We start from the raw sequence: 19,732 nt of genomic DNA, 5'->3' as shown, positions 1-19,732 counted from the left end.
TTCGAGTGGGATTCACTGGACCTTCTGTAAATACCCCTCGCCCTGCAGCAGCTGGCCTTTTAGGGCCACAGCTCTTGGTGGGCTTGCAGCAGATACAGTCTGTCCAGTACAGGCAGGGACTCAGGGACCATGACCTCGGTGTAAGCATCTGGGAACGAAGGGGTAAGGGGGATCGCACTTAGTTAATACCAGAGTACCAAGTCTTTGTCTCCATCCCCTGTGATTCTGGGCTTTGCTCACTGAGAGGGAAGCCATGGAGAAATACAAGAGGAACCTGGGTGAGGCCGGTGGCTCGTAAGGTGGTGGTGAGGGGCACTGTGGTGCTGGCTGAGTGAGCACAGCCTTGCTGCTTCTCGGCTCTGGATGGGACCTGCAGGTGGTACTGAATCTAGTAAGAGTTCATGGAAGATTTAGACCATCCCACCTGGTAACAGATTCTATAATCCAGCCTGCCCTCAAGGTGACAGAAGAGAGAAGCCAGAACTACGAGCCCCAGCCTCAAGCTCAGCGGCAGGGAGACACCAGGTGCTGCCTGTACATTTTTTCTTTACTGTTCTTTATTGTTCTGTATTTCACCTAACTTTGTCCCTTAATTATTCTCTTCACTTACCGCATTACTAGATGTGGTTTGTGCTGATGGTGGCTGATTTTACCTTGGGTTCATAGACTAGAGAACATCCAGATAAGGTCATGCCGGAGCAGGGGAGGAATGGACAGCACTCCACGCCCTGGCCTGGAGCTGCAGGTCGGAGATTAGGGGGACGTGATCTCATTTCTTGTGGAGGGAATAATGACATTTATTTGAATTGTGGGTGAATTCTGTATATTCTGACAGAACAACAGGATATTTTATTTCCAAGTGGTCACAGCTGCTAAGCCCAAGTTTTGTCAAATGCAAGGAAGATGGTGAATATGTGAGTTCTAAGAAATGTATTTTCTTCAGGTGAGGAAAAAAATTACACTATTTGGACCATAGTATTTCACTAAGGATTTAATTTAGATTTATAGGAAATAAGATACAGATTCTGCTATAAATACCCCAATTCTACCATTTAATTTCATGTAATCCTGATTATTATATAACCAGATTTTATAGCTTAATTTGTTAAAAAAAAGAATTTTACAGACACCATTTTTACTGTTACAACATAGGAACAAGCCAGCAAAAACAAAATCACAAGCAACTTTTATGCTAGTGTTACTTTCTGTCCAGGTCGAAACATTGTTCCACTTTGATTTTTTTTCTTCTTCGGATTTTGAAAGTTTTCATACCTTAAAAAGAATGAGATAATATTTAATACATGTAAATGCTAAAATTACAAAAGAGGGGAATTATTTGCAAACAGATTATATTTTAGCCAAAAGGAAAAAACAAATTAGAGTGCTTTATTTTTGAAAGTTGGACCTTCCAATCAAAAGAACAAAGGGGATAAAAAGACAAGTTAGAAAGAGGTAAATTTTTTTTTTTTTAAGATTTTATGTATTTATTTGACAGAGAGAAATCACAAGTAGATGGAGAGGCAGGCAGAGAGAGAGAAAGGGAAGCAGGCTCCCTGCTGAGCAGAGAGCCCGATGCAGGACTCGATCCCAGGACCCTGAGATCATGACCTGAGCCGAAGGCAGCGGCTTAACCCACTGAGCCACCCAGGCGCCCCAAAAGATGTAAATTTTTTTTTTTTTAAAGATTTTATTTATTTATCAGAGGGGGGGAGCGGAGAGAGAGCACAGGCAGACAGAATGGCAGGCAGAGGCAGAGGGAGAAGCAGGCTCCCTGCCGAGCAAGGAGCCCGACGTGGGACTTGATCCCAGGACGCTGGGATCATGACCTGAGCCGAAGGCAGCTGCTTAACCAACTGAGCCACCCAGGCGTTCCAAGATGTAAATTTTTATTTTATTTATTTATTTATTTTTATTTTTATTTTTTTTAAAGATTTTATTTATTTATTTGTCAGAGAGAGATTACAAGTAGGCAGAGAGGCAGGCAGAGAGAGAGAGGAGGAAGCAGGCTCCCTGCTGAGCAGAGAGCCCGATGCGGGACTCGATCCCAGGACCCTGAGATCATGACCTGAGCCGAAGGCAGCGGCTTAACCCACTGAGCCACCCAGGCGTTCCAAGATGTAAATTTTTAAACAAGATTTTTCTCCAAGCATGCTGGCCAAGATCAGAGAGAGAGAATTATGCCCGGTGTTAGGGAAGCTGACCTCTCCACATATGGTATTGTAGGTATGTCTGGAAGGCAAGCCGACTTTAAAAATGTGTGTATCCTGCAGGGTAACAATTCAACCTCAGTCTCAGTGAGACAGCTGAGGCTGTGTGCAAACCTTCAGCTCCAAGGATTTCATTAGCACACTGTGTAATGGTGTAATGTGTAATGGTGAAACCCTGGAAACAATATTGGAAACTGTGGCAGAGCCATCCTATGAAGTGACATTAAGAACAAAGTAACATTTGGGGCACCTGGGTGGCTCAGTGGGTTAAGCCTCTGCCTTTGGCTCGGGTCATGATCTCAGGGTCCTGAGATCAAGCCCCACGTAGGGCTCCCCGCTCAGTGGAGAGCCTGCTTTCCCCCCTCTCTCTGCCTGCCTCTCTGCCTACTTGTGATCCCTCTCTCTGTCAGATAAATAAATATTAAAAAAAAAAAAAAGAACAAAGTAACATTTAAAATGTGAAAGAGGGGGCGCCTAGGTGGCTCAGTGGGTAAAAGCCTCTGCCTTCAGCTCAGGTCATGATCCCAGGACCCTGGGATCAAGCCCCACATCGGGCTCTCTGCTCAGCAGGGAGCCTGTTTCCTCCTCTCTCTCTCTGCCTGCTTGTGACCTCCGTCTTTCAAATAAATAAAATCTTTAAAAAAAAAAAAAGAGGGGCGCCTGGGTGGCTCAGTGGGTTAGGCCACTGCCTTCAGCTCAGGTCATGATCTCAGGGTCCTGAGATCGAGTTCCGCATCGGGCTCTCTGCTCGGCAGGGAGCCTGCTTCCTCCTCTCTCTCTCTGCCTGCCTCTCTGTCTGCTTGTGGTCTCTCTCTGTCAAATAAATACGTAAAATCTTTAAAAAAAAAAAAAAAAGATAAATGAAATGTGAAAGAATGTTCAAGATGTCTAGGGAAGACTATACAGCACCAGGTGCAAAGTGGCTTAGTGGAAAAAAAGGCACAAATATATGCTTTGGGTGGGGGGGATAAGGGAAATTTATTTTCTTATTGTTTTCTAATTTCTCTACGATAAACACATAAGAATATGTACTTACTGGGAGTGGAATATGCCACCCCAAAATGGGCCTCTTTGGCACGTGGACTATGTTGAGCTGAAGGAAATTAAGACCCCGCAGACTCGGGTAAAGCTTTTTAATCTCCATTAACTACCTAGATGAATTAAAGTGGCCTGCTTTCTGGTACAGACTCCCTATTTGCCAGAGAGGACTTCTTTTTTGCTGCAGAGCAGGGCAAATATCTGCTCTTTTCATCTTCTGTGAATTCCTTCCTCCCTTTCTAAGCCCCCTTAGCTCAGGATGGTATGTAAACCTTAGTGGCCGGACTGCCTTTGAGTTTCCTACCTTAGTGGAGCTCCTGTATGTATGAAATTTTTCTTGTTACTGTCTTTTGTCAATTATTAGACAGGCCAAAGAACAGAGGGAAGGGAAAATTTTTCTGCCCTTACAATATACACATACCTGTCCACCTCAAAAAAGAGCTATAACTTCTAAAGACCAGGAATAAGAATTTCTTGCACTGAATTAAGAATGGTCCCCAATCTGACCCAGAATGGTCCCCAATCTGTGGGTCTAGAGACAACTTCAAGAAGCCTATAAATCCAAAAGTGTGTGAACCACGGTCCACAAGTCAATGAATTTGAAGGCATTTTTGGCAAACCAGTTGAGCTTTTAACAAAGCTTTTAAAATTAAGTCAGTTCATTATAAAACAAATATCAAGTGAACTAGATAATGAAAACTCATTTTATACTTCAATACTCGAAGTTTTGGAGTGTTTAAATGCATAGGTTTTTTTTTTTTTCTTTTTTTTTAAAGATTTTATTTATTTATTTAACAGAGAGAGATCACAAGTAGGCAGAGAGGCAGGCAGAGAGAGAGAGGAGGAAGCAGGCTCCCTGCTGAGCAGAGAGCCCGATGCGGGACTCGATCCCGGGACCCCGAGATCATGACCTGAGCCGAAGGCAGCGGCTTAACCCACTGAGCCACCCAGGCGCCCCCATAGCTGTTGTTTTGATGGGGCCCTTACATATTCAAAATCAGTAACTTTACAGCTGATGGGTCACTTCAACTTTTCATCTCCCTACTTCCGAACCAGAATCAGGTACTTACAGTTCAGCAAAATTCTTCCAGTCGTCTTCACTAATGGATGGCCTCGTGTGACCGAGCGCAGACATTAAATGCGACTGGCTAATGGCCAGACTGGTTTTGACTGGTCCTGGTTGGTGAAAAGAGTCATCCTCCTTAAATAAAAAAACACAACGTTAACTTAGCGCTGTGATGGGCAAAGCCACAGCCCATTTTTCGGGAGACTGTACATTCCCTTTCTCCTAAGATTACTAAAAACTGTTTCAAAGCAGGATGCACATAACTATTTGATCAATGTGTTTCAGTCTCTTTATAAATAGAGCTCATTTCTTGACAGAAATACTCATCACAAAAGGGAGAACAATTCGGACAGTCTTTACAGTGGTCACGGGGGTGGGGGGAGACAAGCCATACTCCACTTTGGCTCCGGTATCTGCCTTTGATGACACTGATCTCTGCCCGCAGCTGCTCTCTCTGTTCCTGGGTGAGTTCTTGGTAACCCTCCTGTGAGGCTGTTCGCAACACCGGAGGGCGTGAAAACGACTGCTCTTTCCCAGGACCTCCAGAAAAATCCTGCGTCATGGAGCTCGGCGCAGACAGGCACTGTGAGCTCTGCGTGGGTTAAGTGTGGTTAGGAGAGAAGGGAGGAAAAGAATGGGAGAAAAGGATATATGTGTATCAAGGATCAAATTAAAAATATGAAGTTCTCAAACCTTAACATGGACAAGCTTACATCTGATTAACTGAAATTAAGCCTTTCAAAATCTGTTCATCTTTCTCATGCTGTGAAACCACTGGGTGAAAACTGCCACAGGGGTGTTTTTAATGCTCTGTTACTAAATCCACCATACTAATGCCCTGCAGAAGGTTCCAAATGTGCCTTATCTGTTTCCAGCAGAGTGAGTTATACTATAAGGTTCTGGATCAGCTGCAGGTAAGTTAAGAAACAGACAACAATGACTAGAGTTAAATCAAGAGCTTATTATTCTTGGGAATAAAAATGGCTCACTTTTAGATTAAAAACTTGAATAAAGCAGGTGTGCAAAACCCAAAAATATAACTATCGGTATACATAACATTTTTAGGTATACTTAAAGTACAGTGAACCACTGTTAATTTTGGGAGGACAGGTATTAAATGCTATTTTAAGATACTGCCCCATGAAATCTAAACGTTTTCCTTGTTGCAGCACTACATCAAATTTCTCATTATCTTCAACTGTCTTAATGATAACAGTGTCATATACAGTGAATCTGCTACTAAAGATGTTTTAAAACCACTCAGGAAGGGAGATAAACCCCCAAGCAACCGCCCCAACTCCTTGGCTTCCTCTCGCTGCCATCTCTGCCTCACAGTCCTTACACTGAGGATGAAATGACTAACTTGAGTAAGGAAAAGCCAGGCTACTTTCCGGAAGACCCACCGGAAAGCACAGGCGGGGCTGGGTAGGAGCTTCTACACCAACCTATGCCTTTACGCATCACAACTGTACACAGGCTACCGCCCGAGATACCAGGTCAGAAGACGTTCCGTTTCCAAGTTCTGATTCATAAGAGCTTCCAAAGTAGAGCCGGTACATGTTGAATCTGGATTCATCCGGAAGCATCTCGGACATCTCTAGAGAAACAAGGGACTGCTCCAAGCCACATTCCCCATCTCCAGCCGAATCGTCCGAGCCACTGCTGTGGTTAAGAAAAACCATTGATGACAGACTCAGGTCACTATCGGAGCTGGAACTCCCATCCTGAAACACACAAAAAGGACAACAGTTGTAAAGATCTAAATAATCTACAACTGTGAAATAAACTACACTGAGACCAGTACAAGAGGCATTTCTCTAAAATTTTGTTCAACAGGGTTCTCGTCCTCCCTGTGTCCTCTGTGATCCCCTCAGACCAGACTGTAGGGTGCAAATGGCAAAGGGGTCACAGTTCTCCCAAAACCACACAACGGCCCCACAAGTCAGGTCCCAGCTGCACTCTTTCTGTGCACTCGCTGTACGAGCCGTTGTTGCTAGGACTCGGGGACGAATGCTGTCGGCCGCTAGACTGTGACGCATCTAGAGAGCACTGCCTACACTCACCAGCGGCATGGCCTGGGAGCAGCACCGGGCACTTAGAGAAAGAAAACAACCGGCCCTCAGGAAACATGCATTGAGCCAAACTTGGGCTCTTACTAATTTTCTAATGATTCTGAGGCACATAATAAAACTTGAATTATTAAAATAGGGGCACCTGGGTTGCTCAGTCATTAAGCATCATGTCACAATCCCAGAATCCTGGGATCAAGCCCCTCATTGAGCTCCCTGCTCAGCAGGAAGCCTGCTTCTCCCTCTCTCTCGCTTTAATAAATAAATCTTTAAAAAACAGAATATGTACATAATTTGCCATCTCCCCAAAATCTCTGTAACAAAGCTAGGATTCAAGCCTCTGTGTTTTATTTGTATGAATCTGTCTTCCAACTCTGAAATGATGAAGCAACTCTGTGATACAGTGCTTTATCACTGCAGTGTTTTAGAAATAAACCCATTTCTGTTAATGAAGAGGACAGAGAGCTTCAGTGGCCTGCCAAAAGAAACAGCAAAAACTTGATAGTATCTGACTTAGGAACGTCAGGCCCTGTGAGACCCTCCAACCAAATGGGGTTGAGGGGGAGTACACAGGGAAACCCTGCCTAGAAAATGTCAAGTCTATAATGTAGCAGAAGTCAGATTATCTGCTGCAAAAATTAAAATACTATCCTGAGAGGATAGATCTGGGGTACAGAAAGTATAAGTTAAACCTAGAATACCTTGTTCCATCAGGAATCAAGTCCGTGATCAAAGAATGATGGGGACATACTGAAAGGACACAGCAGCCATCCACACGTGGCTCCTGTGGGCCAGTTCTGGGACAATTTGAGCTTCAATAGAAACACTTGGCTTTTTTAAATAAAAAAAATATTTCTGGTTATATTATCTAATTCATGATAACCCAATTGAACTAATATCCTTCCATGCACCATTTTTACTAGTAGTAAGGTAACATTAAAAGTAACAGTAAAGAAATAGATACTGAACACTTCCTAATTACAGATTCTCTGCAGAACAATGGACCATCTGACTACAGGTAAATTTCTCTTCAGTTTTACTAAGGCTGTTAAAAAATAGGATTTCTTAAGGTTGCCCTGCTGACACTAAACTGCTCTTATTCTCTTAAAACGCCACAGCCCCGCCCTCCTGCCGTGACTGACTTGGAGCCCAGAGGACAGCAGCCGTCCGTGTAAGGCCTCCAGCTGCGCGTTGTAAAGTAAAGCTTTCAGATCAGCCCCCGTGAAGGAGTCCGTCACTGAGGCCACGTGCTGAAGGTCCACGTCATCTGCCAGAGGTAGAGAGTCACTGAGAACGTTTAAAATTTCAAGACGTGACACCTGAAGGGAGAAAAACTAATTGACTTAACAAATAAAATGAAGTTAAATTTTATTTTAAACTGTATTATGATTTTTTACAAATTAACTGTAGTTCTAATAAGCATTACAAGCTGAAAAATGTACCACTAATCTACTCTCTCTCCTCTGGAGCTTTTTCCCTACCAGAAGAGACCGAGGGAAATGAATGAAAATCACAGTGTAAATCCTTATTCAGATCATGCTTCTTTTCTAGGTTTCGGCAAATGAGCCAAGAAAGTGTTTCAAAAGAAATTTTAAGTAATACCTACAAGTGACAAACACACTGGTTTGTAAATTTGGGGACAGGAGGTGGGACAACAGACTAGGAACAGTTAAAATCTTACAACTCTCTGTAACCTGCTTGGACGCTCACTAGTCATATGCTTGATTCTTAAAAAGTCTTGCCAGGATAAGGAGGTGTGTGACCTTTGGACACAGGGAACGTGGACATGTGAAACTTAAAGTTTCTGTCCTTTTTTTTCCAACTGGCCAACAGTGAGAGGCTACAAAGTTTCCAGACTTGCACAGAAACGCCTGGGCTTTGTATCTACTTCGGAATCTGTGACTAAGGCCCTGCCTAAAGCTGCTCTTCTACGGACAACTATTACCAGGCAGAAGTAAAGCTCACAAGGCTAGAGCGTAGCACTTGTTGGAGTTTAGACTGAGTATGCAATTGTCACCTGATCCGGAGGAGGGCAGTAGACACATCTGTCGAGTCGGCCAGGCCTCAGCAGGGCAGGGTCAATCAAGTCAGGGCGACTCGTAGCAGCCAATACGTAAACACCTGGGGGGAAGTTACTCTTTACTTAAATCCTGGTGAGATACTGTTACAATAAGCTATTTCTATTTTTACAGTTATTACCCTGTAAGCCTTCCACTCCGTCCAATTGAGTCAGCAACTGGTTAACCACACGGTCTGTAACCCCTGTGTTATCATGGCCTCGCCGGGGAGCAATGGATTCAAATTCATCAAAGAAAAGAATGCAGGGCTTCGCCGCCTGCGCTCTGGGAAAAACAGTATTTCATATTTAAATAAGGCAAAGTAATAACTGTGTGTGTGTGTGTATATATATATATATATGTACATATATGTATTGATTTAAATCTTTATAGCAAATCCTTAAGGAAGGCAAATTGTATATATTAACTATCCTTGTTTTCAGTAAACTGGGTCTTTGAAGCTTACCGTTGCTAGGTATGGAACCATGGGACCAATTTTCAGAAAATATACCAGTTTGCTTAAAAAGACTGCATTCTCCGGTTGTTGGGTACGTGTTTTATATACGCTTAGATCAATCTTGAGTCTGTTGTTTAAATATTCTGACACCTATGAAAATCTTTTACTATGAAGGTAGATTTATCCTTGTAGTTCTATCAATTTTTACCTTAAATATTTTGAAGATATCTTATTGAATACACACAATTTCAGAATTGTATTATCTTCCTGGCAAATCTGTCACCATGTGGTGACTGCCTTTATCTGTAATAATACTTTCTGGGGAATGTTCCGTTGCTTAAACTGGGTGGTGGATATACAAGAGTTCATTTCATTTAAAAAATATATGAACTTATATTCTCCTGCTATTTTATAAAGAAATATTAAAATGACACAAAGTAGTTTTTGAATTTAAAATCTTACTTTTACTCTTTAATACTATAATAAATAGTTTCTCTCTTAAAAAAATTAACATTGCATATGGCCAACTTCATCTAGAGTAATGATGTGCTTCATATTACTTGGAGATTCTTTGAATAACTACTTATAATTTTCTTTCAGCATTTCATGTTACTTAAAAAATAGTCATAGGAAACCTACCTAATAAAAATATCCCGAACTGCTTGTTCACTTGCTCCAATGTATTTGCTGAGTAACTCTGGCCCCTATTAGAATTGAGATAAACAAAAATATTGTTTTTAAAGAATTTTGACTTAAACAGGTGTCTCAAATACATTTTAAAAATTACGTGGTTGAAATAACTATCCTGTCACAGGTTCTACACCTTGGGTCATCTCTGCCTAGTACTTCTGTCCCCAGTCTCAGGGCTCAGCTCTCTGACAGAATGCCACATCCTAGAAAGGCCTGGCTGCCGACCCTCTCAGTCCTGCTTGTCTTCCTGCATAGACCCCCGTGTCTGCTATATTCTGTAGTGAATAGGTCTTTCTCCACCAGTAGAATGTAAGCTCCAAAAAGGCAGTTTTGTTCACTACAGAATCCCCTAATTGAATATAATAAATTTTTTTTAAAGGGAGGAAAAAAAATCAAACCTGAATAGGCCCAGGGGCACCTGATGGCTCAGGCAGTCGAGCATCCATGAGATCGAGCCCTGTGCTGGGCTCCATGCTCAGCAGGGAGTCTGCTTGTCCCTTTCCTGCTGCCCCTTCCCCTGCTTGCACGCTTGCTCTCTCTCAAATAAATAAAATCTTTTAAAAAACAAAACCAGGGGGTGCCTGGGTGGCTCAGTAGGTTAGGCCGCTGCCTTCGGCTCGGGTCATGGTCCCGGGGTCCTGGGATCGAGCCCCGCATCGGGCTCTCCGCTCAGCGGGGAGCCTGCTTCCTCCTCTCTCTCTCTGCCTGCCTCTCTGCCTGCTTGTCATCTCTCTCTCTGTCAAATAAATAAATAAATAATATTAAAAAAAAAAAACAAAACAAAACCAGGAGCACCTGGGTGGCTCAGTGGGTTAAGCCTCTGCCTTCAGCTCAGGTCATGATCTCAGGGTCGTGGGATCAAGCCCTGCATCGGGCTCTCTGCTCAGCAGGGAGCCTGCTTCCTCCTCTCTCTGCCTGCCTCTCTGCCTATTTGTGATCTTTCTCTCCGTCAAATAAATAAATAAAATCTTTAAAAAAAAAAAAAAAAAAAAAACAAAGAAAACTGAATAGGCCCTAAAGTGATCTCCAGTGAAAAATCGTTACCTCAAAAAGACCAAATACTGATCAGGATATGTAACCCCAATAAAAAGTCTAATACTCAGCTAGATAGATATCTATTGATATACTAGTATTTAATGAGATTTCCTAGTCTAAACAGAACCACAGAGGATGGAACAAGAAAGGACTAAGGCAAAATATTATGAACAAGGCAAAATACTGGTGTCAGTGAAGGCCCTTGTCTTGGATGCATGTCTCCCCGCATCTACCCTGACCCACCCAGAGAGAATTTCTTTACTGAAACCTTTCTGTTGGGAATTCATCCCAAACCATGATTTGAAGGTTTACTAAAAGGCAAAGATGGCCTCCTTAATGGAACAATCTAAACTACAACAACATGTATAAACTTTAATCCTGAAGATTGCTTTCCTTCATATAGTGAAAGTACATTTTAGTGACAAGCAAAAAAAGAAGCGTATATATAACCACAGTCACTCCAAAATCCAGAAAAAGGCAGGAAATTTTAAGTTACACTCTTTCCCCATCACGGCCAGGGTAGCTGGTAACCATATAACAAACTCACACACACACACAAAAATCACAAGAAGGATAGGCGTAACCGAACTGCAAATTACTAAACTGGCTTCCAGATTATAAATCCATTTTGAAGAAGGCTACACTATATATTGATTTCTTCCCCCTTGAAATCTAATGACTAAATTACTATTGTGGGGTTGCTGAAAGCATACAAGTAAGATATGGGACCTCAGGCTTTAAGGACATGCCAGTGGCAGACTGCGGCACTCCCCAAAGTTGTCTGCCGGTATGTCCTGTCATCCCCGCAGGCATCTTCCGAGGACAATTGGGCACAGTGTGGCACACACAGGCGTGCCACCAAGGAACGGAGCCAAAAAACCCGGCTTCCACCTCAGTGTGACCTCTGACCCCTAGTCTTCTAGCTTTTCTTTCCCATTCAGGTGTAGTTTGCTCTTTTATCTGAGTATTTATGCATAAGTCTACTTGATAATGCATGGAGATTTACCTTAAGCAAAAACAGCTTAAGCCCTACAAAAGGGAGGTGGCTCCTTATTCAGTTTCCCACACAGCCCAGTGTGGAGCCCAGTGTGGGTCTTGAACTTGTGAGCCTCAAATCAAGACCTAAGCTGAGATCAAGAGACTGGAGCTTAACCAACTGAGCCACCCAGGCGCCCCCTCCTGCACACCTTTAACTAATAGATGGATCGCTGCTGCTAGTTTTCCAAATATGAGACTAACCCACAGTCGAGAGCTATAAATGACATGGGCAAGGATATGGAGAAATAGGTACACTCGTCATTGCTGGTGGGGGTATGAAATGACGCAGTCACTGTGAAAAACAGATCAGCAGTGCCTCAAGAAGTCACACACAGAATTATCATATGCCCCTGCAACTACATTTCTAGGTACTTATTCAAGAGAAATGAAAACATGTCCACACAGAAATGTGCACACAAATGTTTACAGCAACATTATGCGTAAGATCCAAAAGGTGGAAATAACCCAAATATCCACCAATGATGAATGGGTAAAAAAAGCCTGACACCCACACAATGAAATATCATTCAGCTTTAAAAAGAACTTTAGTACTAGAGCACCTGGGTGGCTCTGTCAGCTAAGGGTCTGACTCTTGATTTTGGTCTGGTCTCAGGGTTGTGAGATCAAGACCCACACTGGGTTGTACGCTCAGCATGGAGTCCGCTTGTGATTATCTCGCTCTCCCTTTGTCTCTTCTCCCATGTGCGCACACACACTCTAACAAAATCTAAAAAATACATACCTTAAAAAATACAAAAAAAATTAAAAACTGAAGTATTGATACCTGCTACCATGTGGCTGAACCTTGAAAACATGCTCAGTAAAAGAAGCCAGTCACAAAAAGATGACACACCACATAATTTCTTTCATATGAAATGTCCAGAACAGGAAAATCCCTAGACAGCACATTAGTGGCTCTCAGGGGCTGGGGAGACAGGGAACAGGATGAAGAAGTTTTGAAATAAGAGAGAGGTGGTGGTCACATAGCGTTGAAAATGCATCACATACCACTGACTTGTCCGCTTTGTTATGTAAATTTACTTCCATTTAAAATAAGGAGAGAGGCATACCTTGACACTAATGAAATTCATTCCACTCTCCCGTGCAATTACTCCAGCTAGTAAGGTTTTTCCTGTCCCGGGAGGACCATACAACAGAATTCCTGTTCTTTGTCGTATAGGCAAGTTTGCAAACAGTTCTGGGTACTGAAAAATACAAAAACATGACAAAGGGCTCAAATCCAAAAAAAGGACTAAGCAGCAAAGTCAATGTACAGAAAGAGGGATTCAGAAGGGAGTAACTGCCGGGTTTACTAGCCGTGTAAAGACAGAAAATAAAGTTCCTACTCTGTACATGAGTTCAAAGGATCTACCACCAATTTTTTTTTAGCAACTGGACCACAGCATACACTCCTCATGAAGTGTGTGTAACTGCCTCTGAACTGCTTTCCATTTTGTCCTGTTTTTAAATATATTATACAAGTACTACATTTAGGAAATAAAAAGCAATCTTTTAACAAGCATACGGTCTTCCCTTTTTATGGTTCATAAGGAAAGTTATGATAGCTACATATATTCAAATATACTAAACTGAAAAAAGAAAAATAAGGGAGAAGCATGTATACTGCCAACAGTAAGCTCTCCCAAGGGCCTCCGAGCTGCGCAGATGACGGGCTGCTTCTAAATTACTGGAGAGCAGGAAGGCTTTGTGACGGGTGAGCCAAACACGAGGCTAACGTCAGCAGTCTCCTGGTCTCCTCTGTTAGGTATGTCTATTCAGTTCCCCCTGCTGACAAAATTCTAACCCCCACCCCGCCTCTCCATTCTAATCTGAAGAGGCCTCAGAGTCAGCCATTATGCAGAGAGCCTTGGAGCTCTGAGTTCCCATGCCCCGACCCAGCATTTGGGGGCATGAGCCTGCCGGCAAGTGCTTCCATGCCTGCCTTCTCCAACAGGCTTTAACCTGCAGTCCTGGCTGCACTCAGTTTGTCTGGGGCCCACTGGCCACGGTTTCCAGGACTTGCCATCCAGTCACATGTAACTGATGTCCTTATTCACCCCTGCCGCAGCTGACTGCATGGGTCACTGATCTCATGCAAGGATCTTCACCTTGGAGGTTTGCGACTCAAATGCATGACCACCTAGATTGTACATTCGATCTTCTGAACAATCTACCTCTGCCCACTTTATCTTACCACCCGCTTGGTCTCTGCTGTCTGCTAACTCTGTCTTTCTAGGACTGAGACCCGGAGTCTGGAATGTGACTCAATCCCTCAGTTCTGTGGACCTAAGGGACTCTTCCAGCTCATTCCTACCTGTTCCTGTTCAAATCCCAGTTAACAGTTCATTTTGCTTTAGTACAATCTGAATGACTCAAGCAAAACATGAGAATCACACAATTCACATCAAAATACACATACTGTAAATATCACCCCAACTTCCTTTTTAAGTTATGTACAGGCAAGGAGTATATCCAATATTTTTAAAAACCTGTTAGAGTACCAAAAATAGTGCTGGCATTTATTTGGTAACTCCAGAAATACTTCTTGAATCGAACTGAGATTAGGCAAGCCAACACAAAAAGCCATTCAGTGGTTCTTCTGGAAGTAAGTGCTTGTTCTTTCTCTCATATATAAGTACCTTGGCTGGTAACTGGATAGTATCCATGAGTATCTGCCGAACTTCATGTAATCCACCAATCTTATCCCAGCCCAGGTCCCTAGGTTTATGCAAGTTGACATTTCGCAGAGATGCAGGAATAAATCCTTGGAGAGCCTTTTGGAAGTCCAATGTTGTTAAAGCTAATTCTGTTTAAAAATAAACACAACTTCTTTTGGTAGTCATATCTATATACAAATCTTCAAAATATGCTATCATCTCAGCTGGAGATGCTGATTTCCTACTCACCTGCTTATCTGAATGTTAAAATAGAATATATTTAATTCTTACTACATTGACTTTCTCTGCAGTGGGAAGATCTCAAATTTTGGATATAATAGGAACACATACCTTCCTTGGTGGATATGCTCTGATGAGAGAGATGAGAATGGATGGCTCGATCCACAAGCACTGTAAAATCTCTAGCCACAAACCCTTCAGTTTCTTTAGCTATACGTTTCAGGTCAAGATTAGTGAACCTGCTTATTTCACAGTCCAATTTATTTTTTATTACATTTTGCAAAATTTCACACCTCTGCTCCTAAAGACAAAAACACAAAATTCAATTTCTAATTTTACTCAAATGTAAACTTCAGTACATATATCTTCAGAAAAATCAGGTTGACATAATCTCTGTTGTGACAGAAAGAGACGGACAGTTGTCTGCAGATGCAGTGGGGGACAGACAGATTGCAAAGGGGGCACCAGGAAGTTTTTGGGAGTGATGCAAAGAACTGTTACCTTAATTGTGATGGTTTCATGGTATGTACATGTTACATGGTATGTACAGTATATAACAGATACATGTTAAAACTGATTAAATCGTACACTTTAAAGACTTTGTTGTCTTCAGTTATGCCTCAATAAAGCTGTAAAAAAAAAATTGACAAATGATGCTATTTCATCAGTAAGAAGCCTTTTTAGTAACATTTGTTTCCTTTAGGAGTGGTTTTTGTTGTTTTTTCTATAAAACTTTTTTTTTTTTAAAGATTTTATTTATTTATTTGACAGAGAGAAATCACAAGTAGTCGGAGAGGCAGGCAGAGAGAGAGAGAGGAGGAAGCAGGCTCCTTGCTGAGCAGAGAGCCCGACGCGGGACTCGATCCCAGGACCCTGAGATCATGACCCGAGCCGAAGGCAGCGGCTTAACCCACTGAGCCACCCAGGCGCCCCTATAAAACTTATTTCTAAAAAGATATCCAGGGGCACTGGGGTGGCTCAGTTGGTTGAGTGTTGCCTTTTTTTTTTTTAAGTTTTTTTTTTTTTTTTGAGAGAGAGAGAGAGAAAGCAAGAGCAAGAGCACAAGCAGGAGGAGCAGCAGAGGGAGAGGGAGAAGCAAGGCTCCACCCCAGGACTCCAGGATCATGACCTGTGCTGAAGGCAGACACCTAACTGACTGAGCCACCCAGGTGCCCCTGGGCACCCGATTCTTGATCTCAGCTCAAGTTTTGATGTCACCGTCATGAGTTCAAGCCCTGTGTTGGGCTCAGCATGGAGCCAACTTAAAAAAGAGATAGATATTCAGAGACCAATATCACTACCATTCTGTTAGGCTTACTGCTAGGTTTAATAGTTTCATTCTTCAATAACAGGTAAGAAGCACAGGGTCTGAATATTTAGGATAAGAATTTTAAAGGGGCGCCTGGATGCTCAGTCTGTTAAGCGTTCAACTCTTGAGTTTGGCACAGGTCATGATCTCACGGTTTTGAGACTGAATCCCACGTTGGGCTCTGTGCTCAGCATGGAGTCTGCTTCAGATTCTCTCTCCCTCTTCCCTTTCCCCTCCCCTGGCTCACATGTGCTCATTCTTGCTCTCAAAATAAATACATAAAATCTTAAAAAATAATAATAATAATAATTTTAAAGAAGATGTTAAAATGTGCTTGCCAGTCCTGGAACATACTTCTTTGAGCTCATTTCCTCTAAAACATTCATGAACATGAGTCCCCAAAGTGGATGATGGGCCATATGTGCTTGTGATTTATGTTAAGAAATAGGTATTTGGTTTTTGTCTTTGTTTCTGGCCTAGCTCTCCTAAAAACCTTAGAATTTCTTAAGTGATAAGAGTGATAACAGCATCCTGATATTCACACCCTTTCCAAAACACCAGAGTTTATGTTAATGAGGGGACTTTCAGAAAGCACCTAAGGCTGCAGGCTGGCTGCCAGGCAACCATGATAGATGGCTGAAACCTGCAGGACCACACTTTGATTTCCAGGAGGGGAAAGCAGCTAAAGGTTGAGTCAATTACAAAAGGCCAAAGATTTAATCAATCATGCTTATGTAATGAAACTTCCATGAAAACCCAAAAGGAGAGGATTCAGAGAGCCTCCACATTGGAGATCCAGAAAGCTTCTGTGTGCCATCTTGCCGGGCGCTAACTTCACAAGGACAGAAGCAGCTTTGTGAGAACAGAACCTCACCCTATGTAGCTCTTCATCTGGCTGTTGATTTGTATCTTTTAAGACCCCCTGTAATAAGCTAGTAATCTACTGAGTAAACTATCTTTCCTAGTTCTGTGAGTTGACTAGCAAATGAATCAAAGCCAGGAGAGGCGTCTTAGGAACCTGTGATTTATAGCTAGTTGGTCAGAAGCACTGTTAACAAGCTTGATTTGCAACTGGCATTGAAGCGGAAAGCAGTCTGCAGGATTGAGCCCTTCATCCGTGGAAGCTGATGCTGAGTAGACAGCAGAATTAAGCTGAATTCTACAACACCCATCTGGTGTCTGAGAATTGCTTGGTGATGTGAAGGAAAAACCCACACATTAGAACTGAGTAATAAAATCATAGTGGGTCAGGAATATTGGTGCTGGTAAAGAAACAAATGTTTAATCAAATTTTTAAAAACAGCTATTGGGATAAAAAAGGAAAAAAACCATGTGATCGGGGCACCTGGGTGGCTCCGTGGGTTAAAGCTTCTGCCTTCAGCTCAGGTCATGATCCCAGAGTCCTGGGATCGAGCCCCGCATTGGGCTCTCTGCTCAGCAGGAGCCTGCTGCCCCCTCCCTGCCTGCCTCTCTGCCTGATCTCTAATAAATAAATAAAATCTTTAAAAAAAAACCAACCACCATGTGATCATTTCAACAGACACACAAAAAGCATTTGACAAAGTACAACATCCATTGATGATAAAAGCCCTCTGCAAAGTACATCTAACAGAGAACATATCTCAACATAATAAAGGCATTTATGAAAAACCCAAGTGAACATCATACTCAATGGTGAAAAACTGAGAGTTTCTCCTCTACAATCAGAAAGAAGGATGTCTTGTTTTCTCTCACACCACTTTAATTCAACATAGCACTGCAAGTTCCAGCCATAGCAATTAGACAACAAAAAGAAATAAAAGATATCCAAATTGATAAAATAGAAAAAATTTCACTATTTGCAGATTATGTGATACTATATATAGAAAACCCCAAGGACTCCAGCAAAAAACTACTAGAATTGATAAATGAATTCACTAAAGTTATAGGATACAAAATTGATGTATGGAAATCTGCTGCATTCCTATACAGTAACAATGAAGCAGCAGAAAGTGAAATTAAGAAAATGATCCCATTTACAGTTGCACCCAAACCAATAAAATATCCATGAATAAACTTAACCAAAGAGGTGACACACCTGTACTCTGAAAACTATAAAATACTGATTAAAAAAATGAAATGGAAAGACATTCCACATTCATGGGTTGGAAGAGCAAATACTGTTAAAAATGTCTATACTACTCAAAGTGATCTACACATTTAATGCGTCCCTATCAAAATGCCATCAGCATTTTTCACAGAACTAAAACAAATAATTCTAAAATGTGTATGGATCCACAAAAGATGCCACATGGCCAAAGCAATCTTGAAAGAGAGAAGCAAAGCTGGAGGCATCACAATTCCAGCCCTCAAGTTATATTACAAACTGGGAGTAATTTAAAAAGTATGGTACTGGCATAAAAATAGGCAGAGTTCAATGGAATATAACAGAAAACTTAGATATAAACCCAGGATTATATGGACAATTAATCTTTGACAAAGGAAGAATGAATATACAATGGGGAAAAAACACAGTCTCTTCAACAAACAGGGAATGTGGGGAAAACTGGACAGCAACATGCAAAGAATGAAACTGGACCACTTTCTTTCACCATACACAAAAATAAACTCAAATGGAAAAACCGAACAGGAGATCGAAGAGAAGAGCAGCAATTCTAAAAACAGAAAATCAACCACTTTCTGAAAGATAGGACCAGCGGAGAAGTGAATCTGAAGCCATGGGAAGACAGACCATGCGGGGAGGGGCCGGCTCCTGGCACGCCGCAGAGCAGTGGAGCAGAAAATCAAAATGTTTAGAATTCTGCTCCACTGGGGGACATCACTCCAGAGGCTAAGTGGGGGTGAAGCCCTAGTGGGGACAGTGTGGTCTCAGGTCCCGCAGGGTCATAAAAAGATGTGGGTGTTCGAGTGTAGCAGAGCTTGCAGGTATTAGAGCGGGGAAGCTGGCTACAGAGACAGAGCCAAGGAGTGAGCTCTCAGCTCCAGGTTACCTTAAACCATGATCTGCAGCACAGCTGGGCCATTGCTCCTTGAGCAGGGACCCCACAAGTGGCAGATCCGGGGAGACCCACCTTCCTCCATCCAAGAGTAGAGCAGCAGGAATCTGCTGGGTTTGGAGACTCCAAACGGGGCTGTGCGCCAGATGAAAACACTTGGTCACAGGCCAGGTAAGCACAGAGCCCGGGCGGAGACAAGGGAGATGGGAGTGATTGAGTACTTTTCCCCGAGGGTGCATTGAGGAGTGGGGTCCCAAGCTCTCGGCTCTCTGGGGCTAGAGATTGGGAGGATGCCATTTTTCATTCCGGTCTTCCAGAGCTCTATGGAAAGCGTTCAGGGAACAAAAACTCCCAAGAGCAAACCCAAGCAGATTACTTAGCCCAGCCCCTGGCAAGGGTGGTGCAATTCCACCTGGACAAAGACATTTGAGAATCATGACAACAGGCCCCTCCCCAAGAAGATCAGCAAGAACATGTAGCCAAGACCAAGTTCACTGATCAAGGAGAACAATGGAATTCCAGAGAGGAAAGCAAAGCATGGAATTCATGGCTTTCTCCCCATGACTCTTCAGTTTCCCAAGTTAATTAAATATTTTTAATTTTATTTTTTTCTTATTCTAATTTTTTAAACTTTTCCTTTTTCCTCTTTTAATGTTTTTTTAACTAGTTTACCTTAACAACATCTTTCCTAAAAAAAAAAAAATCTTTTATTTTTTAGATATACAAAAATAAGGGTAAACACGATGAAGGGATGGAATATGACTAGAAAGATGAAAAAAATCATTATTATAGTCATATTTTATCCTTCATTGTATCTAACTTTATTTTTTGTATACATACAGGGTTTTTTCTTCTAAAAAATTTTGGGACACA

The 19,732-nt window shown here is 42.2% G+C and overlaps 1 protein-coding gene and 1 long non-coding RNA gene across 5 annotated transcripts in view; one reads left to right on the top strand and one right to left on the bottom strand.

Annotated features, from left to right (window-relative positions):
- Positions 1-542: 542 nt before the first annotated feature.
- Positions 543-19,732, bottom strand: part of PEX1 (peroxisomal biogenesis factor 1) — a 52,557-nt gene continuing 33,367 nt past the window's right edge. Inside the window, exons 14-24 of one of the 4 annotated variants that reach the window (XM_032304010.1) lie at positions 14,666-14,855; positions 14,297-14,463; positions 12,728-12,862; positions 9,534-9,598; positions 8,580-8,722; positions 8,398-8,501; positions 7,523-7,699; positions 5,805-6,035; positions 4,706-4,903; positions 4,316-4,446; positions 547-1,272 (exon numbers count right to left, since the gene is read on the bottom strand). In XM_032304010.1, the coding sequence (XP_032159901.1) occupies positions 1,188-1,272; positions 4,316-4,446; positions 4,706-4,903; positions 5,805-6,035; positions 7,523-7,699; positions 8,398-8,501; positions 8,580-8,722; positions 9,534-9,598; positions 12,728-12,862; positions 14,297-14,463; positions 14,666-14,855 (1,626 nt within the window). In that variant the 3' untranslated portion in view covers positions 547-1,187. Of the gene's footprint in view, positions 1,273-4,315; positions 4,447-4,705; positions 4,904-5,714; positions 6,036-7,522; positions 7,700-8,397; positions 8,502-8,579; positions 8,723-9,533; positions 9,599-12,727; positions 12,863-14,296; positions 14,464-14,665; positions 14,856-19,732 lie in introns of those variants that run through there. The other 3 variants (XM_032304011.1, XM_032304012.1, XR_004276673.1) reach the window with 3 other exon arrangements.
- On the top strand, positions 3,348-4,439 carry LOC116568559. The gene is made up of 2 exons (XR_004276674.1): positions 3,348-3,993; positions 4,209-4,439. It is a non-coding gene; the product is annotated as an uncharacterized LOC116568559 (long non-coding RNA).

This window comes from Mustela erminea, chromosome 11 (assembly GCF_009829155.1).
Source record: "Mustela erminea isolate mMusErm1 chromosome 11, mMusErm1.Pri, whole genome shotgun sequence".
Lineage (NCBI taxonomy): Eukaryota > Metazoa > Chordata > Mammalia > Carnivora > Mustelidae > Mustela > Mustela erminea.
Note: the sequence above shows the minus strand (reverse complement) of the source record. Positions and strands in the feature narration are given on the sequence as shown.